General features: G+C 58.4%; 2 protein-coding genes across 4 annotated transcripts; one reads left to right on the forward strand and one right to left on the reverse strand.

Moving 5' to 3' along the window:
- The first annotated feature begins 359 nt into the window (after positions 1-359).
- Positions 360-14,034, forward strand: SLC15A3 (solute carrier family 15 member 3). 2 transcript variants are annotated; one of them, XM_027045791.2, is made up of 8 exons: positions 360-1,045; positions 4,194-4,486; positions 6,353-6,500; positions 8,157-8,267; positions 8,968-9,136; positions 11,727-11,885; positions 13,123-13,278; positions 13,729-14,034. In XM_027045791.2, exons 1-8 carry the CDS (start codon positions 506-508, stop codon positions 13,881-13,883), a joined length of 1,731 nt encoding a protein of 576 aa, XP_026901592.1. In that variant the 5' UTR covers positions 360-505; the 3' UTR covers positions 13,884-14,034. The 2 variants fall into 2 exon arrangements, with proteins under 2 accessions (XP_026901592.1, XP_014930952.2); XM_015075466.3 differs by having other exon boundaries at positions 361-1,045; positions 4,197-4,486.
- Positions 13,952-25,998, reverse strand: TMEM132A (transmembrane protein 132A). 2 transcript variants are annotated; one of them, XM_027045790.2, is made up of 11 exons: positions 25,772-25,998; positions 23,151-23,365; positions 22,709-22,927; positions 21,615-21,946; positions 20,168-20,317; positions 18,690-18,885; positions 18,461-18,604; positions 17,161-17,363; positions 16,175-16,454; positions 15,651-15,842; positions 13,952-15,239 (listed from the first exon to the last, which is right to left on the reverse strand). In XM_027045790.2, the coding sequence occupies exons 1-11, from the start codon at positions 25,869-25,871 to the stop codon at positions 14,214-14,216; spliced, it is 3,057 nt and encodes a 1,018-aa protein (XP_026901591.2). In that variant the 5' UTR covers positions 25,872-25,998; the 3' UTR covers positions 13,952-14,213. The 2 variants fall into 2 exon arrangements, with proteins under 2 accessions (XP_026901591.2, XP_026901590.2); XM_027045789.2 differs by having other exon boundaries at positions 18,690-18,888.
- Positions 25,999-27,094: the final 1,096 nt, after the last annotated feature.

A 27,094-nucleotide genomic window follows, 5' to 3' on the forward strand; every position in this document is an offset into this window, starting at 1 on the left:
CAAAGCTGGTCGGAGGCGGCTGGCGGCGGAGCAGGGAGCCAGAGCCAGAGGGGGCCAAGGAGGAGGGGAGGCAAGAGGGGGGGAGGGGGCAAGGAGGAGGTGGAGGAGACAGCAAGGCCGGTGGGGGCAGAGCGAGCCCTGTGAGAGGGCCCCCTCCCCCAGAGGACACGCCAGGTGTCACAGGGGAAGGGAGACAATTCAGACGGGGCGACGACTGAGAGACCCACAGGAAAGGAGGGGGAGGGGCGGAGAAGTGGGGCGAAAAGGGGTCGGCAGGGGGGCCTGAGGGGTCGAGAGGAGGGGGAAAAAGAGCCGCTGGAGGAAGGAGGGAGAGTCAGGGGTGGGTGGAGGGGACAGGGGGAGAGTTGAAGGTCAGGGACGGGGAGGTAGAGACCGGGTAGCCGCAGAGGCCGCAAGGGGAAAACCAGGCAGACAGAGGGGGAGAGGGGGTGAGCCACAGCGGGTGAGAAGGGAGGGCCGCCCGTTCGGGGGCCGCAGGTGGAGGATGCCCGCGCCGCGCGCCCGGGAGGAGCGCCGGCCGCTGCTGGCGCGCAGGCCGCGGGGGCCCCGACGGTGGCGGCGGACGGCGGCGGCCGTGGTGCTGCTGGTGGAGGCGCTGGAGCGCGCCGCCTTCTTCGGCGTCTCGGCCAACCTCGTGCTCTACCTCAACAGCGCCCGCTTCCACTGGGACGGGCAGCAGGCGTCCCGCGCGGCGCTCGTCTTCCTGGGCGCGTCCTACCTGCTGGCGCCCGTGGGCGGCTGGCTGGCCGACGCCTACCTGGGCCGCCACCGCGCCATCGCGCTCAGCCTGCTGCTCTACCTGTCCGCCTCCAGCCTGCTGCCCGCCACCGCCTTCCTCGACGGCCGCCGCTCCTTCTGCGGGGAGGTGCCCGAGTCGTCGCTGGGGCCCGCCTGCCCGCCGCCGGACTGCCCGCGCGCCTCGCCCACCCCGTACTGCGCGCCCACGCTCTACTCGGGGCTGCTGCTGCTCGCCCTGGCCGCCAGCTCCATCCGGAGCAACCTCACCTCCTTCGGGGCCGACCAGGTGAGTGGCGGCGGGCGGAGGCCCAGGCGACGCGCGGGGCCCGCGGGGTTCGTGGGGGCTGAGACCGGGAACCAGGGGAGACCTCGGGCAAACCACTTCCCCACTCTGCGCCCGGTTTCCTTATTCGAAAGAAGAGGGGCGGGGGGAGCCAACTCTAACAGTCACGATGGCCACGATGGCCGTAGCGGGTAGTTGCTTTTCTCGACGAGCCACCTTCACTGTTGTAACTCCTTTAATTCTCTTAACTATCCCGGAGGTAGGTGGTATTATTGTGTCCATTTTACAGGTGAGGACACTGAGGTTTGGGGATATTGATCCACCTGTCTCTCACACAGAGAGCAGATCAAAGAGTGGGAAGCTGGACTTCAGGCCCCACCATGAGCCCCATATTTTTTTAAAGTTTATTTATTTATTTTGAGGGGCAGGGGGAAGGGCAGAGAGAGAGGGAGAGAGAGAATCCCAAGCAGGCTCTGTGCTGTCAGCGCAGCCTCCGATATGGGGCTCGAACCTACGAAGCTGTGAGATCATGACCAGAACAGAAACCAAGAGTGGGAGGCTTAACAGACTGAGCCATCCAGGCGCCCACATGAGCCCCATCTTTATGTGTTATGGGGGGGGGGGGGGTAGGGAAGGAGAAAGTCTCTATCTGACCAGCAGTGCAAAGGTTGGTTCAAGCCAGTTTGTCCAGATCCCAGCTCTGCTACTCACTACCCAGGAGCATTGGGGCAAATATTTTAACTGATGAGTGTTTCTCTGTATGCTTTTGGACAGAGCATGGCACATAGGAGAAATTCAGTAAATATTTACTAAACAAATGAGTAAATGCCTAACTACGTGGCTATGTTTTCATAGCTTTCCTCAGTAGGATGTTAGACAATAATTTTAAGTAATATGTAATATGATTAAAACAACCAGCTATGGTGTTAGTGAGCCAAATCGAGGCAGAACTGCATGCAGAATGTGATTATAGCCCGGAGGGCAGCCTTCCAGCCCTTCCATAGGAAAAAAGACCAGGAATCAGCTAAAACGGGAAACAGGAAAAAAAACTGTAGCAGTGATCAGGCCACTGGGCTAATTGTACTTTTCCCTCATTGTGTCTGTTTTTCAAATGTTCTTTCGTTGTATGTATTCACCACCATAAAGGGTGACATTTTAAAAAGAATCATTGCATCCAGCTGGCATCCACAATTCCAGTGTCCTTGCCAAGGACTTCCTCATCCGGCCTGTTTGGATTCTTTGGTGACGGGGAACTCAGCGCCCCCTGGGCAGCCTGTCCAGTCCTTGGATGCTGTCGACCTGCCTTCAGACTAGGAGATTCCCAACATCGACCAATAGGAATCCCTCTTCTTCCCTTCGTTGTACTCTTTCAGTGACATCCGGTATACCGCCAGGGGCCCTTAATCTGTGCCCTTGACCTCACTGACCTCCAGAGAGCCTCAGCCATCCAGTGCCCCCTGTCTCTCCCTCCACCTGGTGGCAGAACTCCAGTGACATCAACAGTGATAACTGCTCTCTCACATTCTCCTGTTTTCTGAGCTTGGCCTTTGGGTGGGGCAAAGCCAGACTGGAAGGCTGCCCCCTGGGGTCCGAACCTGACGTAGGACAGGCTGGAAACACTGAAATGGTTTCAGGCAGGGGTGGACCTCACTGGATTTGAGTTCTTTAAAAATGTCTCTGGCTGCGGTGGAGAGTGGATGGGGGTAACAGGAGTAGGTACATCAGAGCAGTAAGGGGCTGCTGCAGAATTTAGGGGGGCGGTCAGATGAAGGATGTGTGGGTGGGAGAAGTTGGCACCGTCTGGCAGACAGCCATACCCAGGAGCTGCGGTTTGAACACCCTTGCTGATTTCAGAAAAGGCCATCCATCATTCTTGACAAAGTGCTCATTTTGGGAGAGCTCATTTATATGCTGAATGGGCTGCTGGTCTTCCCCTTAGAGTTGCAATTGTCGTATTCATTTACTTCCAATGACTCAATGGAAGTGGCTGCACGTAATAGGACTTATTTAATTTTCTGCTTGAAAGTCGACAGCAAAAATTCTCGTTGAGTGGACAGGCCCCTCCTTCTCCGTTGCCGAGAGGACCCCTCAGAACCTCTGAGGGGATGCATCTGTATGGACTCTAATTTTATATTTGGCAAAGGAACAAAATACCTACTTTTCCCCCCCACGCAGTTACAGAAAGTAAAGCTTGACAAAAAGGAGAGCTTTTTTTTGGGTTTTGAGATGTGGTGGTTTGTTGAAAGAGTGACGGGTGTAATGTGCACAGAATCACCTAGAGAACTGACCTCTAGTCCTCACTGCCTTTTAGAAATGCAGACGCCTGGTCCCTGCCCCAGATCTACAGAGTCAGAACTGGGACCGGGGTCTGGGAGAGGTGGGATCAGTCAGTGCAGCTGACCCGAACCAGCAGACCGGAAGGGGGCCTGGGGACTGACTGTTGCAGATTGATCCAAATCCTGGGTAAAGATTTTCAGTCCTTCTGCCCTTGCTGGGGGGCCTGTTTTTTTTGTTTGTTTGTTTGTTTTTTTTTTCTCACCAGGCCAGAACCCTCTCTTGGGGCTGTGTCCAAGCCCACCTCTGTTTTCACTGATATGCCAACCTTGTTTGACTGCCCGTATATCAGAGGGAGCAAGTCGAGGGGAAGGGATGGGCCAGAATAGAAAACTCTGCATCTCCAAGTTGCAGAGGAGATTCTCAATTAGACTTTTAACTGTTCTTTCAGTAAGACGTGTACATCATATTTAATAATGCGGAACAGACCTGATCTTTATTGGCCTTCTTCCGATTACAAAGGTGATGCGTATAAAGGTTGTTCAGCCAAAGACAAAGGGAGAAATCAACCGGAAACGAGCAAAGTGGCATCAGACATCTGTTGTGTGCACTACTTGGTGAACATAAAAAGGCGCCGTGAGCATGAAAAAACAGCTGTGCCAAATGTCCTGGTCATTAACAAGTGACTCCCAAGGGAAAGGTTTATTCATTCAATGCATAAATATTTATTGAGTGTCTATTTAGTGATCCGGCGGTAGGAAAGTGCTGGAATGTTCACCCACTGACCCAGGAAGTGCCTCTGTGGGAAAGGGGGCGCAGGCACATCGTGGCGGGGTGCCCCTGGACCTCGTGGGCCCTTACCCTCACGCCCGCCCAGCAGGTGATGGATCTTGGCCGCCATGCCAGTCGCCGCTTCTTCAACTGGCTTTATTGGAGTATCAACGTGGGTGCCGTGCTGTCGCTGCTGGTGGTGGCCTTTATCCAACAGAACGTCAACTTCCTGCTGGGCTACGGCATCACCGTGGGCTGCGTGGGCCTGGCCTTCTTCATCTTCCTCTTTGCCACCCCCATCTTCGTCACCAAGCCCCCCGCAGGCAGCCAAGTGTCCTCCATGCTTAAACTTGCTCTCCAAAACTGCTGTCCCCGGCTGTGGCACCGACACTCCACCAGGTGAGGAGAGGGCTCGTGGCGAAGGGGGCCACGGAGCCTGGGGAAGGGCGGTGCTCCTCCTGGGGAGGCGCAGTCCAGTTGGAAGAACATTCCGCTCCACCTCCCGCGGTAGCCCTTTATGACAACCTGCTCTCCGGGGACCAGAGCTGCCTGCTGTGACGGAGGTCAAGGTGGTGGATGGTGATACTGCCGTGGGTGAACTGTAGAAAGTGAGAGGACGTTAATGGTCCTGACGGGGACGGTGCCTGTGAAGGTTGAGATGGCGGTGTTTGTTAGCGAATCAATGGCGACCGACCGTGGCAGTGGAGGCGGTGAAGACGGGGATGGTACCGGCAAAGGCTGTTGGGATACAACACCACCCTGACATTAGGTATAAGAACGTCTAAGAAATCAGCCAGACTTGCTCCTACTCCACTAGCTGGCATCCCAGGGAGGATGGTTCTTGATCTTGCAAATGCACAATGCCTTCCTTTTGCTCTTCTCCTTCCTAAGTTAATTGGCTGCTTACGCCAAGCCAACTTGGAGGCCTTGGAGCCAGTTACAGATCCTGTGGGTAGGATCGAGGCGGGAAAGGTGCGGAACATGTTTTTCCAAGCTGGTGCATTGCTGCGGGGTTTTGTTTTAAAATTAAAAAAAAAAAATTAACGTTTATTTTATTTATTTTAGAAAGGAAGGGTGGGGCAGAGAGAGAGGGAGGCACAGAATCCGAAGCAGGCTCCAGGCTCTGAGGTGTCAGCACAGACATGTGGCCTCATGCCTGTGGCTGGAGCTTGCCACAACAAGGTGTCTGGGTTGCCAGAGGAGGGAGCTTTCCAAGAGAGAATGTTCCAAAGGGAAGGAAGCAGAAGCTGTTGGTCCTTCAGGAGGCTTGAAATCCCAGAGCATCACTTCTGCTCATTCCTTTGGTCAGCACAGCCACACGGCTGGCCCAGATTCAAGGGCAGGGGAACTAATCACCCATTAGTGGAAGAGTGTCATCACATACTGGGAGGGGAGAAGGTGATGGTGGCCCTTCTTTGGAAATGACCACACTGGTGTTATCCCTTTTGGCATCTCAAAGGCTCAGATCTTGCGGTTCGTGGGTTCGAGTCCCGTGTCAGGCTCTGTGCTGACAGCTCAGAGCCTGACCTGGCTTTGGGTTCTCTGTCTCCCTCTCTCTTTGCCCCTCCCCCCCCAAAATAAATAAGCATTAAGGAAAAGTTTTAATTTTCAAAGGATGCGGCAAAGGGTAAAGGTCATAGCAGTGGTTGATCTATCCTGTTTCCCCGATCACTTCCCTTGCCCCCCTACCTCTCTGCTCCCTCCCTCCTCATCCAGTAGGGAGAGGGCTGTAATGTTGTCTGTGGAGGAGTCTGGACTTGGAGACAGCAAGCAGGGGGTTTCAGGGGGTGTATCAAACCTGGGCCAGCCTCTCTGAGTCAGGCTTGGACAGGGACTTCCCTGCTTCCCACTGAAAACTGATGCTGCCAGCCCAAAATCCCCCAAGACTCCGCTCGCCACAGTCACTGGTCTACTTTCTCCGGGACCACGGGGCCATGGCTCGGGTGGGATGGGTCTTGATCAGCCACCTGCGCGAGAGAGGAGGTAATAGGGAGGACGGTGACTGGGAGTGTAGTGAACACTGCGGGAGGCTGGCTGTGGGGGGGCGATCGCCTCCCTAACGACGAGAATGGTGAGGATGTTGGCAGTGGTGAGGATGGTGAGGATGGAGAAGGTGGTGCTCCTGGAGGAGGGAGGAGATGGGTCATTTTGGAGGTGATGGCTATGGTCACTGGTGAGAGGGGAGCAAGATTAAATTAGGGGCTAGTGATGGCCGTGGTGGTGGTGATGACGGCTGCTATTTTATTTGCTGCCGTGGCCCCACAGAGACCCTCAAGGCACCCAGACGCTGCCTGCGCAGAGGTCTCCCCAGCCTGGCCCCACCCCGCAAGAGGACATGGCCAACTTCCAGGTTCTGGTGAAGATCTTGCCCGTCATGGTGACCCTGGTGCCCTACTGGATGGTGTACTTCCAGGTGAGTGTCCTGACCTTTCGTCCTGGCGACACTGGCTCCCCAGTCCCCCGACTGGGCTCGGCTCTCACTGAGCATGTGAAAAGGGGGTCAGGGGTTCACAGAGTGAACTGGGGCTATGTGGGGCCTGGCACAAAGCCATCCTGATAATTTTTAAGTGTTTATTTTTGAGAGAGAGAGAGAGAGAGAGAGAGAGAGAGAGAGGTGGGGACAGAGGATCCAAAGTGGGCTCTGTCCTGACAGCAGAGAACCTGATGTGGGGCTCAAACTCACAAACCACGAGATCATGACCTGGGCCGAAGTCAGATGCTCAACCGACTGAACCACCCAGGTGCCCCCCCCCCCTGACCCGGGCCCACCATCCTCATAATTAATAGCATGGGGAACTCTGGAGACAGGTCTGAGGCCCCATGACGTGAATGTCACCCCATCTGTCTGGGCCTCATGTATGAAACAGGTGGCTTCGAGGCTGTAACAGCTCTACGGCATTCAGATTCTCGGCCGTGGCATCTGAGGCCCAGAGAAGGTGTGCCCGTTGCTCAATGCCTCCCGGCCAGCTAGGGGCGAAGGTTGAATACATGGCAGCAGTGATCCCCCACCCCAGTGGTCTCACGACCACCTGCCGAGCTTTAAAAAAACGGATTCCATGTCCTACCCCAGACCCCTGAAAGAGAATCGCTGGGGGAAGTTTCTAGAATAAGAAACTGATGCTGGTACTCAGCCAGGTTAGAGAGCTGCTACTCCCCACCATTTCCTGAGGGGAAGGTTAGCAGTGTGTGTGTGTGTGTGTGTGTGTGTGTGTGTGTGTGCGTGTGTGTGCGTGCGCACAGGGTGGACAGCAGCCTACCCCAGCCTCTACCCTCCAGACCACAAGGTCATCGCCTTCCATATCCCCTTCGTAGGAAGCTTGTTTTGAGTTACAGAAAATGGGGGCTGTGCAGGGCCAGCCTGCTACTTGGGGGTGGCACAGACAAGGTGTCCATGATGGGACAGGACATGGGTGCAGGTGCCCGTGGCTGACTGTCAGTCATACTGGTTGTCAGAATATTGACATCCCACATACCACCAGGTAAATAGCCGCGGTCCTGAGCGACCCAAGTGCCCTCCCCAGCCCCTCCTGTGGGATTGTCCCGGACTCCCCTGTGTTATACGGCAACCAAAGGGGTGATACCTGTGGGTATTGGTGGGCAGTGGGGCCCCCCGGGAGCCTGCTCCTGCACCTGTGTCCAGTGCCATTCTGGTGGGTTCGTGCCTATGTGGCGTCTGTGCTGTGTCAGCCTGTGGGACTCAGCCTGGCCTCGGTGTCAAATGCGAGCTCCCCGTGGGGACAGCCATGTCATTATCTTCCCTATGTCAACAACCACTTATCCACGCCTGCTCTGTGCCAGGCCCTGGAGATACAAATGTGAGTCGGACCAGCTGTGCCCAGGCCCTGGGACAAGGCTGCACACGCAACGCACAGGCCTGGGAGCAGAGCTCAGGAAGGCAGGAAGCTCCCCTACGGGGCCTGGCTCCCCGAGGAGGAAGGAGGGGAGGGAGGTCAGCTCCCCGCTCCCCTCCCCCCGGGGGAGGGGACCGCAGGGAGCTCGGCTGCAGAATGGCCGTCTGGGAGCTGGGAGTCTCCCGGCCTGAAGGTGAGGCCTCCACCTCTCTTGGCAGATGCAGTCCACGTATGTCCTGCAAGGTCTTCACCTCCACATCCCGAACATTTTCCCTGAGTACCCGTCCAACAGTTCCGTGGCTCTGAGAGCCGAGGGCAGCAGCTACAAGGTAAGAGACCACGTGGGCGTCCAGCCCCCCACTTCAGGCCCCGCTGGGTGCCTCCTCCTCCTCCAAGAAGAGAAGGTAACGAAGCTTCCACACCCAGGGGGCAGGGGTCCTCAGGGAACGGGAAAAGCGCCTGGGGGATGGGTAAAACTGTGCCCCAGCCCAGGCATCCTGCCAAGATGCTCAACTGCTCGGAAGAATTCAGGCCGGCTTTGCTCCCACCCGTCTCCGCCAGGCCCTCAGATAGACGCGCCAGGGACCCTCAGTTCTATCCTGAGTCCCCTCACTCTCCGGGACCCCCGGATGCCCAGATGTCTGCCTTCTACCGGGACTTTCCAAACCAGTTCCTTGGCATCTCAAAGACTCATCAAATGTCCTAGGAGCTGGCAGCTAAATGACATGGGCCGCTATACCTTTGTTCCCGGCCCAGGGAAGACATCACTGATGAACCTTGACATGTTTTCATGCTGGGCCCAAGAATGTACCCGGCAGCCGCTCCCCATTGGTAGACTTAGAGGAACCCATCTGCCCTCCCTGGTCTAACCCCATCAGCGACTTCCACGGCTGAGGAATGTGCATTTCAGAGAGGGGAGAGGGCCGACCCTGGCCCACCCAGGGACAGTCTGGAGGCCAGTTCTCCCAACTCCAGCCCAGAGCCCTTTCTGCTCCGCTAGCCTGCCTTGCTTGGCTCCCTCTTGCCCAGATCCCGGAAGCCTGGCTCCTCCTGGCCAACGTCGTGGTGGTGCTGATCCTGGTGCCCGTGAAGGATCATTTGCTCGACCCTTTACTGCTGCGTTGCAAGCTGTTGCCCTCGGCCTTGCAGAAGATGGCACTGGGGATGTTCTTTGGTTTTGCCTCCGTGGTTGTGGCAGGTGAGTGGAGGGACTCCGGGAGGGAAGCTGGCCTTTGTCTGGGGTTGGGGGAGGCTGGCTCCATTTCGGGCTAATGCTGGAGCCGTGGGCCCGGGGCCAAGAACACCTTCCTGCCACGGATGCCATCTTGGCTTCCCAGAGGGTGTGAGCTGAAGGGGACCCTCCTCCTCCAGTCCAGCCTCCCCTCGTCCTGATGAGTGAAGAAACTCAGGCCAAGAGAGGGAATAAGGTGTTCAGTGGGATGTAAGCTCCCTAAAGCCAGGGTTCTTTCTTTCTTTTTCATTTGGTGCCCATGGACACCCAGTCAATGGGCTCGATGAATGTTGCAGACACTCAGCCACTTAAAAAAAAAAAGAAAGAATTTATCATTTATTCTCTTCTTTCCTCCGGTTCTAAAGGATTTGCAGCCATTTATAAAATGGTCAAGAAGCCTTTTGTGCTACTGCACAAACCTGAGTCCTCTTCAATTAGAAACTGAATGATTCTGAAGTTACTTAGCGTCTGTGAGTGCCATCTTTTCAATGGGGATACAATGGGGATTCAGCCCTGGTGCAGGACCGGGGCTCCGCCCTCACGGAATGTAGTCTAGCAGGAGTGTTCTGGGGATTCAAAAAAGCCTGTAAAACCCCCAGTACTGTGCCTGGATCACAGGTAGGAGGCAGGGGAGAATTCAAGCTGGATAAACAGTATCGTGTTAACAAGGATGAAAACCAAGCCACGTTTCTTCTCAGTTCCGTGCTTTAATGCACCCTGTCCCGTTTCATCCTCAAAGCAACCCTGGGAATTTTGTTCTCACTCCTTGCACGTGAGCACTGGGTCTCAGAGAGCTTACGTGGTTTGCCCAAGGTCACACAGCTAGCCAGCGTGGCAGGGCCAGGATTGGAACCTGAGTCACCCAACACCACATCCAGCGTCCGTTCCACTACAGCACAGCTGCCTCCTAGGCAGAGAAGGGGAAGGAGAGAAAATGAAGCTTTGCAAGCCAGGTTAGAAAACCATTCTGTAACACTTGATCCTGCAAGTGGACACAAGTCGTGTGGTCCCACGGAAACAGGGCCAGCAGCGAAATCAGACACACCGGGGCTCTCAAATCCAGCCCCAGCTACTCATTAGCTGTGTAACTGTGGGTTGGGTGCTTAACCTCATTTTTTTTTTAATTTTATTTTTTTTTAATTAATTTTATTTTATCTCATATGCAAGACTGCATATTATTTTTTTAATATGAAATTTATTGTCAAATTGGTTTCCATACAACACCCAGGGCTCATCCCAACAGGTGCCCTCCTCAATGCCCATCACCCACCCTCCCCTCCCTCCCACCCCCCATCAACCCTCAGTTTATTCTCAGTACTTAAGCTTCTCTTATGCTTTGCCTCCTTCCCTCTCTGTAACTTTTTTTCCCCCCATTCTCCTCACCCCTGGGTCTTCTGTTGAGTTTCTCAGGATCCACATATGAGTGAAAACATATGGTATCTGTCTTTCTCTGCCTGACTTATTTCACTTAGCATAATACTCTCCAGTTCCATCCGTGTTGCTACAAAAGGCCAGATTTCACTCTTTCTCATTGCCAAGTAGTATACCATTGTATATATAAGCCACATCTTCTTTTTTTTTTTTAATTAAAAAAATTTTTTTTTTCAACATTTATTTATTTTTGGGACAGAGAGAGACAGAGCATGAACGGGGGAGGGGCAGAGAGAGAGGGAGACACAGAATCGGAAACAGGCTCCAGGCTCTGAGCCATCAGCCCAGAGCCTGACGCGGGGCTCAAACTCACGGACCGTGAGATGGTGACCTGGCTGAAGTCGGACGCTTAACCGACTGCGCCACCCAGGCGCCCCAAGCCACATCTTCTTTATCCATTTGTCAGTTGATGGACATTTAGGCTCTTTCCATGAATTGGCTATTGTTGAGAGTGTTGCTATAAACGTTGGGGTACAAGTGCCCTTATGCATCAGCACTCCTGTATCCCTCGGGTAAATTCCTAGCAGTGCTATTGCTGGGTCATAGGGTGGATCTATTTTTAATTTTTTGAGGAACCTCCACACTGTTTTCCAGAGCGGCTGCACCAGTTTGCATTCCCACCAACAGGGCAAGAGGGTTCCCGTTTCTCCACATCCTCGCCAGCATCTATAGTCTCCTGATTTGTTCATTTTAGCCACTCCGATCAGGGTGAGGTGATATCTCAGTGTGGTTTTGATTTGTATTTCCCCGATGAGGAGTGATGTTGAGCATCGTTTCATGTGCCTGTTGGCCATCTGGATGTCTTCTTTAGAAAAGTGTCTATTCATGACTTCTGCCTATTTCTTCACCGGATTATGCCTAGCACATAACAGGCTCTCAATTAATGCAAGTTGTCCCTGTGAATGACTACAAAACCTCATCTGAGCTTCCTAGCAGCCAAGGCAAAAATCTAAGGGTTGAAACTCACATCTGGGACCTCCACCCTGCCCCCAGGCCAGTATTCTCTTCCTTACCTGCTGCTCAGTCTTCGGCTACCTAGTGAATACCTACTACATGCCAAGCTCTGCCATGGGCTAAGCTGCCCACAGTGGGCCTGACTCCAGTACCCCCCTTCCCCCCACTCCAGGAGGCCTAGAGATGGAGCGTTTACAGTACATCCATCGGAACGAGACGGTGTCCCAGCAGATCGGGAAGAATGTGTACTACGCAGCACCTCTGTCCATCTGGTGGCAGGTCCCTCAGTACCTGCTCATTGGGATCAGTGAGATTTTTGCCAGTATCCCAGGTACGCTGGACCCCTCCCCCTGCTCTCGCACCAGTGATGGGCTCTGCCTGGTGCTGCCTCGAGCCAAGTCAGCGGCCTCACGGCCACAGCTTCTCGGGTTCGTGCGGGTGGAGGAAGGCCAGGTTCCCTAAGTGGGGCTGCCTTCACCCAGTGGGGACTTCCCAGCATCTGGTTTGTGCCGGGCACCGTGATGGGCACTGCAGATTTGGAGGGGATTTAGACGCTCCCGTAAGGACTTCCCACACAGTCCCTGGTGCCGTCCGTGTTCCTCATCACCCGGGTCTGCGCATTTGCTGTTCCCTCTGCCTCAGGTTCACAGTGAACAACCATTTCCCCTTCCCTTCTGAGCCTAAATGCCAGTTTCTCCGTATGGCCTTTTCTGAGGCCCCCGGGCAGAGGGAGTCGTTCTCTCCTCCTGTTGCCAATGTCTGTCCCGGCACATGGGGTGCTGCGTTGTCAGAAAGGCAGCACGTGTTTGTCTCCCCGGCCGGGCTGTGAGCCAGAGCCGTAGGGTGGGCGTGGGCTCTTCACTCAGCCAGGGAGCAGCTTACTCAGCTGCCAGCCAGGGCTAGGCTCGGGGGGGACTCAGAATTGGGAGGCATCACCCAGACAGTAAACCCAGTGGAGGACTGTGGAAGGGACTCTAGGGTGTTGGGAAAGCCCGGGGACGAGGTGGGGAGGAGGCAGGTGGGCAGTGGGGGCAGGACTCAGCAGGTGGCAGGAAGGAGGTCACAGGCAGGGGAACGGCATTGGCAAAGAGCTGAGCTTTGTGGGGAGTGTCCGGAAGGCTGGCAGGTGCAGGGCCAAACCTGGATGTTGAAGTTTCTCCTGGAGGCCATAGTCTTACACACACCCCCCCAGTGTAGGAGACTTTGGCAGGGAAAGGATCCCATTAGACGTGTTTTAGACCCATCTGAGTGTGTGAGGAGGAAGGCAGGAGGCAGGGGAGTTTAAGAGGCATTTGCAGAGGCTGGGCAGGAAATAACCACGTCCGCAGTTTGGTCCAGGGCAGAGGGAAGAGGAGGAGGGGAGACAGAGCAATGTGGGGGCGTTCAGGTGGAGGGGAACAGACGGGCAGGGCGGAGGCAAGGGGTCGGTGGTGCATGGGTGTCGTCCTAGCCATGTAGTGGGCGGTCCTGCCAGGGAGGCCAGGGTGGGGGCTTATTGAGTGTGGGCCGGAGGCCTCGGACCCCGTCTCTGCCTCTCCAGCGGCCTGATCCCCCCCCTCCCTCTGCAGGCCTGGAGTTTGCCTACTCGGAGGCTCCTCGCTCCATGCAGGGTGCCATCATGGGCATCTTCTTCTGCCTGTCAGGAGTGGGCTCACTCTTGGGCTCCAGCCTCGTGGCACTCCTGTCACTGCCAGGGGGCTGGCTGTACTGCCCCAAGGACTTCGGTGAGTGTGGGGCCCTCCCTGGGGGTGGGAGGCTCAGAAGGGTCGTGGCAGCTGCTAAGTGCCTTGACCCCGGGCAGAATGAAAATTCTCAGGCTGGACTCGGGAGAACCGGGTTCTAGCCCAGACTTGGCCAGTCGCCCACAGTGTGGCTTCCCCACGTTGGGCCTCAGTTTCCCTGTCAAAAAGGAACCCGTGTACTCAGCAGGCCTCCAAGGCTCCTTCCTGCATCTGGAAGTCTGTCATTCTGATTGAAGGGCCACCTTTCCCTGTTGTGTTGGTGTTTGAAGCCCCGTAAAGAATAGCTAGCGACCAGGGAGTTACAGAAGCCACAGGAAACAGGCCAGATGCTAGAGGGCTGTCTGCCCGCCCACTGCCCACACCTTCTCAGCGGCCAGTCCCAGGGGAGCCCTGCCCGACCCAACCCAAATGCCAACCCCTCCTTTTCCCCAGGGAACATCAACAATTGCCGAATGGACCTCTACTTTTTCCTCCTGGCCAGCATTCAGGCCGCCACGGCCCTCCTGTTTATCTGGATCGCTGGTCGCTACGAGAGGGCAGCTCAGGGCCCCGTCTCTCAAAGCTGTCCCAGCAGGGATAGGGGCTGAGCACGCCGCCCCCCTCCCCCCCGACCCCTCGCTTCTCTCCCCAGGACACAGACAGCAGCAGTCCCAGGTGGGGGTTCCTTGAGTTTATTCTGTACCCGACATTAGGATGAAATGGTTCCCATAAATAAGGGGCATAAGCCCTTCCTCACGAGCATGGTCCATGATGGGGGGGGCAGGGCAGAGGGGGCCTGGGTGGGAGTCCATTCGAGTGACCAGGCGGGGGACTTGGATCAGCGAGCACCAGAGGGTGGGCAGGAGGCTGCCGGGGCTGGCGGCCGATGGTGCTGGGCCGGGCAGGCCGGGCAGGCCGGGGGGGGGGGGGGGGGGGGGTCAGGAGCTGCCCCGGATCCTCTCCATGTAGCTGCGCAGCTCCTCAGGGTCCTTCAGTCCCATGTCCTCACATACCCAGCGGATGTCCTCCTCGCCGGCCACCAGGATGGACTGCACGGCAGGGGCCCCCACAGGCTCCTCAGGCGGCTGGGCTGGGGGGGCTGGCGCAAACGTCACAAACTCCACGCGCTTCCGCCGCCCCCCGGCTTCCTTCCGGGCCAGGGTGCTCGAGGAGCCGGCGGTGGCCCCGGCGGGGGCCTGGGCCAGGGTCAGGGCCTCCCCTCCTCCCCCACTCTCGCAGGGGCAGCCCCCCTCCCCCTTGGGCAGGCCGGGGGACTGCCGGTCCAGCTGGCGGCTCAGTTCCTCCTGGTCGGTGCCCAGCCAGACCCAGTTGTGGGGCTGGGGGGAGGCGGGGTCGGTGGCGCCGTCGGGGGGCTCCTTGCGCTGGTAGCGCAGCACGAAGACCACACCGTTTACCAGGAAGATGAGGATGGCCAGACAGAAGATGCCCAGCAGAGCGTACATGCCCAGCTCTAGGTCGGTGACCCGCTGAGGGGCGGGAACCATCTCCTCCGCTTCCTCCTCCTCCTCCTCCCCTCCAGCCTCCTCCTCTGCCGGCTCAAACTTGCCCCTCACGCCCCCCCTGTCCCCAACACCGCCCGCCTCCCATCGTTTACGGCCCGTGCTGGCCTCTGTGGCTGGAGAGCTCCGGGCAGGGCTGGATGGGAGGGCGGGGGCCAGGGTGGGAGCAGGGGGCAGCCCCAGCCAGGCGGTGCCAGAGGCCAGCGGCACACGATGGCGGCCCCGGCGGCAGGGCTCCGGCGGGTGCAGAGCCACGTGCAGGGGCAGCCCCTCGGCACCCGCCCCACTCACCACCACCCCGAGCAGGGCGCCCCGCTCCTCGGCTGGCAGGATGGCACCGGGCTCCTCAGCTGAGACAGACAGTCCCAGGTCATGGTGGTCGTAGAGCTCAGCGGGGGCCAGGGTGCGGTCAGAGAAGGACAGCCAAAGGGAGAGGGCCACCTCCTGTGGGGCACACGGACACAGGCAGAGACATGCGAGGGCACGCACGCATGCACACAGAGACCACTCCCACAGAGACAGGCCACACGGAGGAGAGATCAGAGAGAAAACAGACACAGGCAAATGGACAAAACACAGGGAGAGAGGGGACGTGCGTCAATCACCTGTCTGCCACTCAGCCCTGGGGTCTGAGTCATCGGGAGGGTCCTCAGAGCCATCTAATCAACCTCCCACTGCCACACTCCAGCCAGCCACTGCTTGGTCACCTCCAGCTGCAGAGAGCTCACTACCTTATAGGGCAGTCAGACCTCATTCTGAAAATGCTAAGGTGAGAGGTCCAGGTACCTCCCACCCCCCTGTCATTAGCCCCCATCTGGAGATGTTGACCTCATCCCCCTGACCCCCAGCTGTCACCTGCTTTGGGGCGGGAAAGGCTGACTGTGCCCAGCACGTGGCTGTGACCTCCCCGGGGTGGGCAGTGCCTCGGCTCAGGGCCAGTGAGATGCCCATCACCGGCTGCACCCGCAGCTCCAGCACCGAGACCTTGTCATCCGTCACGGCCAATGCCTGCTCCCCCAGGATGGAGTCAGACAGTGGGGAACGCACCTGAGGGTGAGAGGGAGCTACAAGTTGTGGGGGGTGGTAGGTACACAGACAGGTCTGAGTCCGCCCTGGGCCCAGCATCTGCACGGGCTGCTTTTCCCCACCCTTTGCACCCCATATGCCCTACACATACCTGGACCCCAATCCCATGCCCAGGGACAGTTTCCTCCTCCAAGACCTGGCCCCCACATACCCACCCCCAGCCCTTCATTCTTGGAGGATATCCCCCATTACAGGGCCACCCTATTCTCCCCCAGCCCCCAATCCCACTGGGCTCATACCTGCCCATGAACACTCCCGGGGCCACCTCCACCCTCGCCAGGGGGTCTGCTCACCTCGATGGAGGTGACACCAGGCTCCCGGCCTACCAGGACGCGTCCGCCCTCCAGTGAGGCTACACGCGGGTCCTGCACGCGCGCGTGCGGCGCCACGAGGTGGGACACGTCCAGCAGCCAATCGGGGCCGAGCAGGTGGGTGAGGCGGCGGCCGCCGTCCAGCGGATGGGCCGCAAAGGGGACAAGGAAGCGCACCCCTGCGCGCTGGTACTGCAGGCGGCAGCCTCGGGCGCGCCGCTCCGCCTCCTCTGCAACCGCTGGAGCATCGGGCTCCGGCACCCTGTGGGGAGGGGAGGGGCCCGGGGGCGGGGCGTCAGCTCGGGCTCCGCCCCCAGCCTCTGAGGCCCCGCCCACGCGAGAGCGAGAGCGAGAGAGCGACACACACACACACACACACTGGTGGCACCATTCTTCGAGCACAGCCACACTTCTACCCGCTGGCGAGGCGCCACAACCCCGTTCCTAACTGGTGCCTGTGCCTGTCCATCAAGCCACTCTTGCCCTCTTGCTCCTAACTGGAACTCTTGGCTCCTGGGGAGGCGAGGAGGAGCCTCACCTTTGGCTCTGGCGGGACTCTCAGTATTCACCGAGCTAGGGGCCATCTCAGGCTTTGAGGACACAACAGTGAACGGGCTAGACAAAAACCTTTGCCTTCAAGTCTTAACAATCGCGGGGAGGAGCGTGAAGGGGGTGGACAGACTGCAAACAGATGAACAAGGTTCTACAGTCATTAGAAAGTGATAAATACTTCAGAGAAGTGAGGCGTGGAAGGGGGAGAGGGAGGCAGGGAGGGTGGAGGTCTGCAACTACAAATGAAGTGGTCAGAGGCTGGGTGGTGAAAGGCGGGTGGGTAGGAGGAACCGGAAGCAACCGGGTAGTTTTTTAGACCCCCCCCCCCCCCCCCCCGCCCCGGTGCGTGGGACCAAGGCCACATTCCCTGCAACCTCTCTCGGTCCCAGAGCGACTTCGCCAAGGCCTCCACTCACCCTTCGGCTGGGCCGGGGACCCTCCAGCCTCGGACCTGCTCCAGGGTGGTGTCGGTCAGCTCGATGCGCAGGGGCAGCAGCGGGGCCCATACTGTCAGCCGCAGCGAGGCCCGCAGCCGGCGCCACCAGAAGTCCACCCGCACCCCGCGAGCGCCTTGGCTCTCTTTGCCAGCCACAAACACAGCATCACAGGTCTCGGACACCTACGGGAGGGCAGGAGCTGGGCTAAGCCGTGGAAGACAGGTGTGGACCAGAGAGGGCTGCCCTGACCCCTCGCCGTGAGAAGGGGCAGGGCTGAAATTCGTGATGCATGTCACTGGCATCTTTTAAGATTACGAAGATTTCGCCATGCAGTCAAGATCCGCTCTGGAGGAACCAGCCATCCCCCAAGTTCACCCCGGGGGTTCAGCTGGGGAAACTGGCTATCCGCATATAACAAAGTCTTTCTCCTGGCCGAGGAGCATTGGAGCCCACAGATTTGGCTCCTCCTTAGTGCTGGCCTCTGGCTTTCCTGCTGGAGCCACCTGGCAACCCACCACAGGAAGGAAGGCAGAGAGCCAGGCCAGACCTACCCACCCCAGAGCCCTCAGGAAGGAACCGCGCACAGGGGCAAAGCGGCGTCATAAATAGCAAGACGCCTCTTCCAGGCAGGCAGCAAGGAGTTAGGAAACACGGGCTCTGGGCTTCTCCTCTTTGAACTTCAAAGTGTGGAAAGTCGCCCTCCCCTTTTTGTCTTTTTACCTCATGGATCGTTACCAGGCTCTAATAACCATCACTGATGCTTTTAATTCTTGCAACGGAATAACATATTCCCGTTTTAAAGCTTAGAAAACCGAGGCTCAGAGAGGTTAAGAGACTTGTCCACGATCACACAGCTAACAGATCACACAGCTAACTGATAACAAACATGGCTTTCAAACTAAAATCTGTCGATCTCAAGGTATATACTCTTTTAAGTGGGCTTTACGTCGAACGCGGCTAAAATTCACAAACCTGGGATCGAGAGTCGCGTGTTCTACTGACTGAGCCGGCCAGGCGCCCCCAAAGTGCTCTGAGCTCTCCCAGCTCAGTTCATCTGTCAGTGCAGTAATGAACGTGAAGGTGCCTAAGTTGGGGCTGCTGGGGTTACATAGCTCCCACCTGACTGTGCACAGAGGCGGTGGGAACAAAAGAAGTTGAATCTGGGGTTCCCCCGCTGAGGTTTCTGGTGTCAGTAAGAAACTTCTCTCGGGGACCTGAGTGGGGAAGGCGTAGGTCCATCACTGGGCACACTCACACGGGGTCGGCGTGTGCCACTCACCTGCAGGACCTGTGTGTTGGCCGACTCGCAGCCGATGTGCTCCGTCACCTCCACCAGGGCACCCCCACCGTCCACAGTGACGAGGCGCACAGGCACACGCTGCGGCTCTCCGGTCAACGGAGCCGTGTTCACCAGCTCCTCAGCCTGGGGGTGCGGGAGGAGCTTAGCCCCAGCCTCTTTGCCTCACTTGGCCGCGGGCCTGGCCAAGCACAGGTGGGGGACTCCTTACCTTGGCCAGTGGGACAAGGGCTCTTATGTCCCGCTCCGACACCAGGATCTCCCACACCATTTTGTCCTTCTCTGCTTCGGGGGCCTGGCCTGGGTACTCCAGCTGCCATGTGACAGGGCGAGTGACCGCCACACCCCCACTAGTGCCATTCTCCACCAGAAAGTCCACCGACAGGAACTCGGATAGTTCAAGGGGGCTGCTGGCCAGAAGAGAGAGAGACAGAGAGAGAGAGAGAGAGAGAGAGAGAGAGAGAGAGACTGAGTGCTTGCTAGTGGCCACACGCTATTGTAAGCACTTGCTATATTCATGAGGTGGGTCCTAAGACAATCCCTGATTTACAGATGCGAAAACTTAAGTACAGAAGTTCTAGAACTTGCCCAAAGTCACAGAGTGAAAGGCGGCAGGGCTGGGATTAAACTCAAGCATCCTGGCTCCAGGGCCCAAGCTCTTACATGCTCTTGGCTTCTGGAAGGTCCGTGTAATCACTTCACCACCCCCCTGGAAAGCTTGCTTGCTCTCCTGCCTTCCTGGGCCCTTTCCACTCAGACTTCTGCTTTCCATGGCCATTCAGGTGGCAACAGCACCTGTGTCAATTTCTACCAAGCAGGAAGAGTCACTTCGAAGCCCCAGGATCGGCACTCGACCCCCTGAATAATAACCCTCACAGCTTCCTTTGATCAAACACTTGCTGGGGCGCCTGGGTGGCTCAGTCGGTTGAGCGCCTGACTTCGGCTCAGGTCATGATCTCACGGTTCGTGAGCTTGAGCCCTGCGTGGGGCTCTCTGCTGTCCGCGCAGTGCCCACTTCAGATCCTCTCTTCCCCTCTCTCTCTGCCCCTCCCAGCTTGTGCTCTCTCAAAAATAAAGAAAACATTAAAAAAACAAACAAAAAAACCACTTGCTGGATGCTTGCCATAGAGGATCTTATTTCATGTTCACAAACCCTGAGGGATGCATTATTAGCCCCATTTTGCAGGTGAGGAGCCTGAGGCTTGGGGGGGGGGGGGCAGTAAAGGGGGAAGTGAACTGGCTTGCTCGTGATTATTCACCCAAAAGTGTCAGAACCAGGACTCAAACAGGCGTTACCATGCTGACGGCCTCGGCCCAGGCTCAGAGAGTAAATCAGAGATCATGTTAACCACAGCTGAGCTTTTTTGGAACTATCAATGGCCCAGAAAAAGGGCCCCACTTGGTGGTTGCGGGAGGCAGGGTAGGGGCTGTGAGGGCTGGAACTGAGTGGCAGGGATAGGCTGGCATCACGTGACTAAGACTCATGGACACTCACTGCAGGTAGGAGCAGCTAGACACGGATACGTAGGAGCTCGACGAATGACTGTCTGCTTTGTGCTGCTTCCTTGAAGGAGTCTGTTCTGTGCTTGCTCCCGTGGGGCTACGGAGGTGGCGTGGCAGCCCCCTTCCCTTGGGCCCCAGAAACCCGCTCACTCCTTCCCCTGCTCCTCCGGGGAGGGAGTTGCCCACCTGGAGTCTGGCCCCGTGGGCCTGGCACGGTGGCAGGTGATGAGAGTCGTGTGGTGCTTGGAGGCCTTGAAGCGGTCCAGCTTGGCAGTCCACAGGCTGGGCTGGGCGGGGCGGGCAGCCGTCACGTGCAGCCCCTTCTTCACCTTGATCCTGGGGAGAGGACGCAGGCCCAGTGTGTCGAGGCGGGTGCCAGACTATGGACTGAACGAGGAGCAACTCAAGGGGCTCCAGGCACCGGCCTCCTGTCTGGCCTCCCTGACTCCTGTCGGAACCTCCTGCTCACCATCCTCCCATCCACAAGGACCCCATCTCGATGCGCGTCATGCCACACAGCTCTCCCCAGCACCCAAAGACCCGCTGCCCCCAGCGTCAAGTCTAATCCCGGCATCGAGGCCCTCCAGGATCTGCTCTGTTTTCGTCTTGGCCTGTAACATCTCTGTCACCCTGCCCCAGCTGCACCGAAAGTTCTTCAGCCCATTTATGCCTGAGTCTTTGCTCAGGCGGTGCGTTCAGCCTTCTGCCTCTGCTCGTTCTTCAAGCCTCCAGCAACTCGAATAGTTTCCTTTAGGAAGCTCTTCCGGGGCAGGATGGATTTCTCCCTTGCTCCGCCCCTAATGTAGGCCCCCACCGCGTCTTGTGCCTCCACCAGAGCATATCCCCCAGCGCATGCCGTACAGCTCCCTTCCCTACCCGTTGGTCCCCTTAGTGCCAGGTGGGGACCGGGCCTTGCTACTCTCTGTAGCTCCAGAGTGGAGACACAGGGCTTGCATATTTTTTAAGTGTCTACGAAAGATCTAACGAGTGTGTAAGTGAGCACAGGACAGTGTGACAGACGGGGACAGGACAGGCACTTGGGAGACGCACAGGGACAGGACACACACAAACCCAAATATGAGAGAGAGGCACGTCATACTCTGCAAATCCTCATCAGTGGAATTGGGGTGGGGGGGCTACTTTGGGGAACTTCCTGTAGAAGGGGACACAAAAAGGAGAGCCTTTCTGTGGGGGAGGAGCAGGCTCTGTCCAAAGGTGAGGGGCAGGCAGGAGAACATGCAGATGAATGTGACTGGGGCAAACATCCCATTAGAGCATTAACCACCCCCAGGCACCGCACTTTCCAGTTTCTAAGTTGTCTCCTGTTTTCCCTCCCTAAAGCCCTCACAGCTGCCCTGTGAAGAAGGCAACGTCAGCCCCACTGGACAAGGAGTCTCAAGGAGGTGACAGGGGAAGGGGAGCTTCCTATTCTGACTCTAAGTTCAGGGCTGTGCCTGCTGCTGGGTCCTGCCTGCTGCCAGGACAATCACGCCTCTTGGCCTGGAGGGGTTTTGGTGGGCTCGTGTTTGCAGAGATCAAGGGTTCCAGTAAGGACCCCAGAAGGAGAAGGCACCTGCCCTGTCTTCCTGCAGAGGCCCCTGCCTCCAGCCCACCCCAGGAGCCCCGTTCTCACCGCAGGGTCAGGACACTGGCTGTGAAGTTGTGCCGGAGCAGGAGGGTGGCACTGAAGAGCTGGCCGGGCCGCACGGGCACGTCGGGCACCCGCAGAGTCACCGCCTCATCCAGGGGCACCTCCTGGTACCGCGGGGGGTCCGCAGGGCGCAGCTCCACGCTGCCCACCGGAAGAGCCTGCTCCCTGGCGTCCTCCTCCCCGCCGGGGCCACAGCCCCCAGAGCCCTCAGCTGCGGGCTCCAGCGTGTAGGCCAGCTCGGCCCGCGTGCTGGAGCCCTGGGAGAACCAGTGGGAGGGAAACTCCAGCTCCACCACGCAGGCGCCTAGGGATGGCTGCAAACACACAACAGCCAACGGTTGGCATGGCGGGGGGGGGGGGGGGGGGGGCGAGTCCCAGCATCCACGATAGGAGATGCAGAGCTGGAGGGGTCCTCCTGCTGCAGGACCAGCAGCGGCCACAGTGACACAGCCAACCAGTCACGTGACTGGGGCCAGGTCTCGGAACTCATCCAAGAGCCACGCTTCTGCCTTTGGGAACAGCCTCATTCCAAAGTGAGCCAATCCCAATGCCTCCCACCTAATTACGCCCTGGGACCATCCTGACTACACCCCAGCCTTCTAAGAATCCCAAAGCCCTCAACATACCTCTTTCCAGTGGATCCCTGTGCTAGACCCCCAAAACAGTGGAAGTTGCCATTATAAAAGTGATATTAACAACAGTGTGAACGCTTGCTGGGTGATCACGCTGTGCCAGGCGCTGGCTAAAAGCTATTCTTGCGTTCATTTCATTCATTCTTTATTCCAGCTCCACACGAGGTAGGCATCGTTATTACTCCATTTTATAGGTGGGGAAGCTGAGTCCCAAGAAAATTAAGTTACTTGCCCAAAGGCACCACCAATGGACTGACTTCCTTAAGGGTCCCTAAACCACCCTCTCAAAGGGTCCCCATGAAAGCTAGTGGAGCAGGAAGGGAGTCAGGTGGTCTGTGACTCCCACACCAGCTGGGGGTGGTAAGCCCTCTCTTCCCTACCCCAGGGCCGTCCTCTGGTCGGCACAGCAGGCCGGGCCAGCTTAGGCAGGGCCCGCCCACTCACCTGGAAGTGGCAGGCTCGGTGAGCAGTGCCTGCAGGGTGAATGGCGTGGAGCCGGGCACAGGGCAGGCTGCCAGGCCCCGGCGGCCAATCCTGCCCTTTGAGGTGGAAGAGGACGCGGGCGTGGGGCTCTGCTGGGGTCACAGCCGCTTCCACTGACACAGCCCGCACATCCCACGGCACTGGCCGTTGGTGGGGCTCAGTGACCCGCGGAGGGACCACCTGGAGGGAGAATAAGGGTGTTCGACAAAGCAGGGGGTTGAGGGAAGCAAGATCTGGAAAGATGGGATGCCAGGCCTCCAGCCCCAGCTTGGCAGGAGAGGGCATTTGCAGGCCTCTGGATGATGGGGAGCACAGCTGGGGCTGGGGGGACTCTGGAGCCACATACAGCAGCCCTCAGCTCTGAATCCTTTTAGCCGGGGAGTCCCTGGTGCCGTCTCCTTACCTGCTGCGTCGCAAAGGGCGGGTAGGAGGCCCGGAGAAGTGGCTGGGCCCTGGGCCATGGCTGCAGGAGCAGGAAGGTGTCAGATCTGGAGCCCAGAGAGGAGTTGGCAGGTGGATAGCGGCCCATCTGCTGCACCCGGAAGTGCTCAGGGGCATCAAGGAGCTCTAGGGCCGCAGGCAGGTAGACAGGATCCAAGGGGTCCTGTTCACAGTCCACTGAGGAAGAAGGGACAGGGATGGTGACAGCTCCAGAACTGGCAGGGCTGAACTGAGCTCCGTTCTGGGGCACAGTTGTCCCATTTCACAGATGAGGAAACTGGGGCTCAAAGAGCCTCACACAGGTAGCACGTGACAGGGCCAGGATTTGAAGGTATATCCCAGACAGGATGCCAGCTTCCAAACCATTCCTCCTTCTACCTTCCATAGACTCAGACCTTCCTCCCTTGAGCAGAACCTTCTCAGCATTTCGTCCTCATTCCCGCCCCCTTACCTACTTGCCTCTGATATCGAGGCATCTGTAGGGTACAGTTCTCCCTAGACAGGGCCTGTGCAGTAAAAGGTGGCGACAAGGTGGGCTTTGTAGAAGCAGAGATGCTGTCTGTCCCTGAGTCCTCGGCCAGACTTGTCTGGGCATCCACCCAGCCTTCCCCTCCATCATCACCATGGCAACCCTGCAAGGGTTGCCTCTGTACCCAGTACTGGGTACTGGAGTGCAAAAGTGGGATTGGGGGGGGGGGGGGCCCATGAGCCTGGGGAGAGAGTCAAAATATTCAATGACTAGAGGGGCAAAGGACCCCGGAGACCATATTGGGTTTGTACCGACTATTAGCCCCAATAAGAATAAATATTTTTGAACACTACATGCAGACTACTATTTAAAATGTTTTACGTATATTAACTCTTCAGTTTGTGTACTAACTCTGAGACCCAAGCCCTGTCACTATTATTTCCACATTACGGGTGTGGAAGATGAGGCTGAGGTCGAGGGACTTGCCTGGGGTCACCCGGCTGGAGACAGGTGTTGCCGGGAGTCAGAGCTCAGGCATTACACCCAGAGGGATACCTCACCTCCGCTCCCTGTGCTGCTTGCAAGGGTGACAACTGCCGGCTGCGCTCCCTGGACTGTGGGTCTCTCCCTCCTCCCTTAGAGTCCGGGGTGAATGTTGCCTCCTCCTTTAAGGAAGCCCTTCTTGATTGCGGGACCTCTCACCAGTACCCTCGGTCTTTCCCCGGCTAGTCGCCTCATCTGAATTAGTTGTCTTCCTGTCTATTCACAGGGGGACTTGTTCTACTCATTCCAGAATCCCCCAAGCTGGGCAGCTCTCCCTGGAGATGATGCTCTGGGAGCCTAGAGGACTGCGTGTACATCTTAATTCTGACTCCGTGAAGCTTGGGTCCATCATTTAACATCTCAGAGCCTGAATTTCCTCACCTGTAGAATGAGCATTTAGTGACACCATGAAGAGGGGAGGGCTTTGTAAAGTGCGGAGTGCTGACTGGGGGGAGAGGGGTTATTGCTACTGAATAATGGATGTGACAAGGCCTTCCTCATCTCTTAGAAGGGGTTATTAGGGCTCCTGCTGGGTCCCCTGGGGAGGGGAGCAGGTGGCTGAAAGCAGCCCCGGAGCCAGCTTCCCAGCTTCCTCGGAGCCAGCTTCCTTGGAGCCCCATCCTGGGCTTCAAAGATGGTTTCAACCTCTCTCAAGACCCTCCCCACCAAGGAGCGTGTGTCTGAGAGGCTCCAGCGGTCCTGCCCCCAAGTGTAACAGGTAAGTGACTAGGGCTTCCCGGGGGGCAGCCCCTGACCTCCGGTCCTCCTCCTATTTCACTGCCAGGATAATTATAAGATGCTATGTGGCCTGACTCCCACGGACTTCCAGCACCCAGAGCTCAGCTCTCACGGGGAGGGTGAGGGGGGTAGAGGATGCCTCACTATCCCTCCCCCACCCCCACTCTTCTGTGGTGTCATCCACCTAGCAGCCACAGCCCTGCCAAGGGCAGTCTGACCCCCCCCCCACCCCCCACCCCCACCCCGGGCACAGGAGAGTGGCTGCTCCTTCCTCCAGTGATAGGGATCGCCGCAGGATTCAGGAAGGCACGGATGGGGCAATCTCTGGAGACTCCAAGGTCAGCTTGCTGTTTGGGGCAAGGGGAGGGCGGCTGCGCACCTCGCAGGTCCCAGGCATAGGGGCTGCTCCCCGTTCCCGTGGGGGCTGGGTTGGTGGTGGGGGGAGGAGGGTAGGAGCCACTGGGGTGCAGCCGTGGGCACCGCAGATTAGGGAGCCGGCGCGCCTGGGTCAGGGGCAGCCGGGTTAAAAGCCCGGGCGGCAGGGGAGCTCGCGGAAGGTGCGGGGACCCGGCGGGGGTGGGAGGGCTGACGGTGAGCGCCCGGAGCCCGGCCGATCCCGGGTCAGGAAGAGTTGCCGGGTTCCGCGAGTGCGGGAAGCCACAGAGGAGCGCGGCTGGGGGGCAAGATCCTGGGGGTGACACCTCCAGCCCTCAGGGCACAATGTGGGGCGACCCCGTTCGGGGCTCAGTACGGGAACCCGCAGCTCCGGGCTCGCCGCATCCCTCCAGTCCGGCCCCGGCCGCCCCTCGCCCCGCCCCTCCCCTCCCGCTGACCTCTCACGACGTCCAGGGCCAGGGCCACCAGGAGGCAGAGCCAGGGGCCGCCGGGCCCCCGGGGAGCAGCTGCCGCGCGCCCCGCCATCCCGGCGCACATCCCGTCCCGTGGAGGGCGGGGACTAGGCGGGCGGCTCAGGTGGCCCCCGCCCGCCCGGCATCTCCCGCGCCCGCTCCGCGCCGCCCCGGCCCGGCCGGCTGGGTCCCCGCCGCCGCCCGCCCGGCCGCCCGCCCGCGGCCGCAGCTCCCAGACAATGGAGCGGGAGCTGGAGCAGCAGGGTGGGAGGGAGCGAGCGCGGCACATGGGCTGCCCCTCCGCCCCGCCGGGTCCTAGTGCCCTACGGATCCCCAAGCCCCGAGCGCCCCCGTGCACCAGGTCGGGGAGAAGGCCGCTTCCCTGGGGGACGGAGCCACAGGGGCTGACCCGCCGCTACCGAGAGGGACTCGAGGCGTTCGGGTCGCTCCCTCTCGGAAGCTCCTGCCCGTGGGGGAAACGGCCACTTCCTCTGCCTCACGCCCGCCCCACAAGCAACTCACCTGTAGAGGCATCCACACCTGAATCAGGAATTCAGGGATGTGCGGAACTGAGCTGCAAGGGTGGAAAGGGGGAGAGAGGGGCCAACAAGGCCCAGGTGACCATCACCTGGGCCTTCGCTGCTAGAGCCCTGGACCACTCCTGTGGAAGAAGTTCTCAGGGGCGGACAGCTGGAGTTTCCTGCCTAGCCCCAGCTCTGGGAGGGGTCTGTGGGCCTCAGGAAGGGCGAGGGCCCCTCTGCTCCTGAGGGAAGTCCTTCCTCCCAGGTCCTGGCCTCCTGGCCCAGCCTTGCCTGCCAGGCAGTTAGGAGAGGTCCAGACCAGAGCACCTGGCTGCTGCACATTAGCATCTCCCGGGCAGTTTAAGAAACTGGGCGGGGGGGGGGGGGGGGGGGGCAGAAACGACATGCCTGTAACCCTCTACAAAACAACTGATCTAACATAGGCCAGGTTGAGAACCATAGTGCAGGAAAATCCCATCTGATGAGGGGAGGAGGGAGGACAGGCAAATCTCCTGGCTGCCAGCCCACCAGCCTTTCCTATTCTTACACTCAATGGGGGAAGGGGTATCTTCATGGCCCTCCCCCACATCCACGCTATTCCACCCGTTGGTCAGTTCCCGGAAGTTTTGTAAAGGGCGCATGCCTTCCTCAGGAAGGAATGGTCCACGAAGGAAGGGTACCCAGTACTAACAATTCTGTTTTGCCCCCCTCCCCTCCCTCCCTCCTTCTCTACCAGCTTCACACTGCCCCTGCAGGGACAAGTCAAGAACACGGAGCGGCTCTACAG

This window comes from Acinonyx jubatus, chromosome D1 (assembly GCF_027475565.1).
Source record: "Acinonyx jubatus isolate Ajub_Pintada_27869175 chromosome D1, VMU_Ajub_asm_v1.0, whole genome shotgun sequence".
Classification (NCBI taxonomy): Eukaryota; Metazoa; Chordata; class Mammalia; order Carnivora; family Felidae; genus Acinonyx; species Acinonyx jubatus.

Bases quoted from the DNA above. Each gene is read 5' to 3' on its own strand.
- SLC15A3 (XM_027045791.2), top strand. From the start codon at position 506: ATGCCCGCGCCGCGCGCCCGGGAGGAGCGCCGGCCGCTGCTGGCGCGC. The intron at 8,268-8,967 runs GTAAGAGACCAC...CCTCTTGCCCAG, and splicing joins CCGAGGGCAGCAGCTACAAG to ATCCCGGAAGCCTGGCTCCT. The intron at 11,886-13,122 runs GTACGCTGGACC...CTCCCTCTGCAG, and splicing joins GATTTTTGCCAGTATCCCAG to GCCTGGAGTTTGCCTACTCG.
- TMEM132A (XM_027045789.2), bottom strand. From the start codon at position 25,871: ATGTGCGCCGGGATGGCGGGGCGCGCGGCAGCTGCTCCCCGGGGGCCC. The intron at 15,843-16,174 runs GTGAGCAGACCC...TCTCACCCTCAG, and splicing joins CTGGTGTCACCTCCATCGAG to GTGCGTTCCCCACTGTCTGA. The intron at 15,240-15,650 runs GTGACAGCTGGG...TGTGCCCCACAG, and splicing joins CCTTTCCCGCCCCAAAGCAG to GAGGTGGCCCTCTCCCTTTG.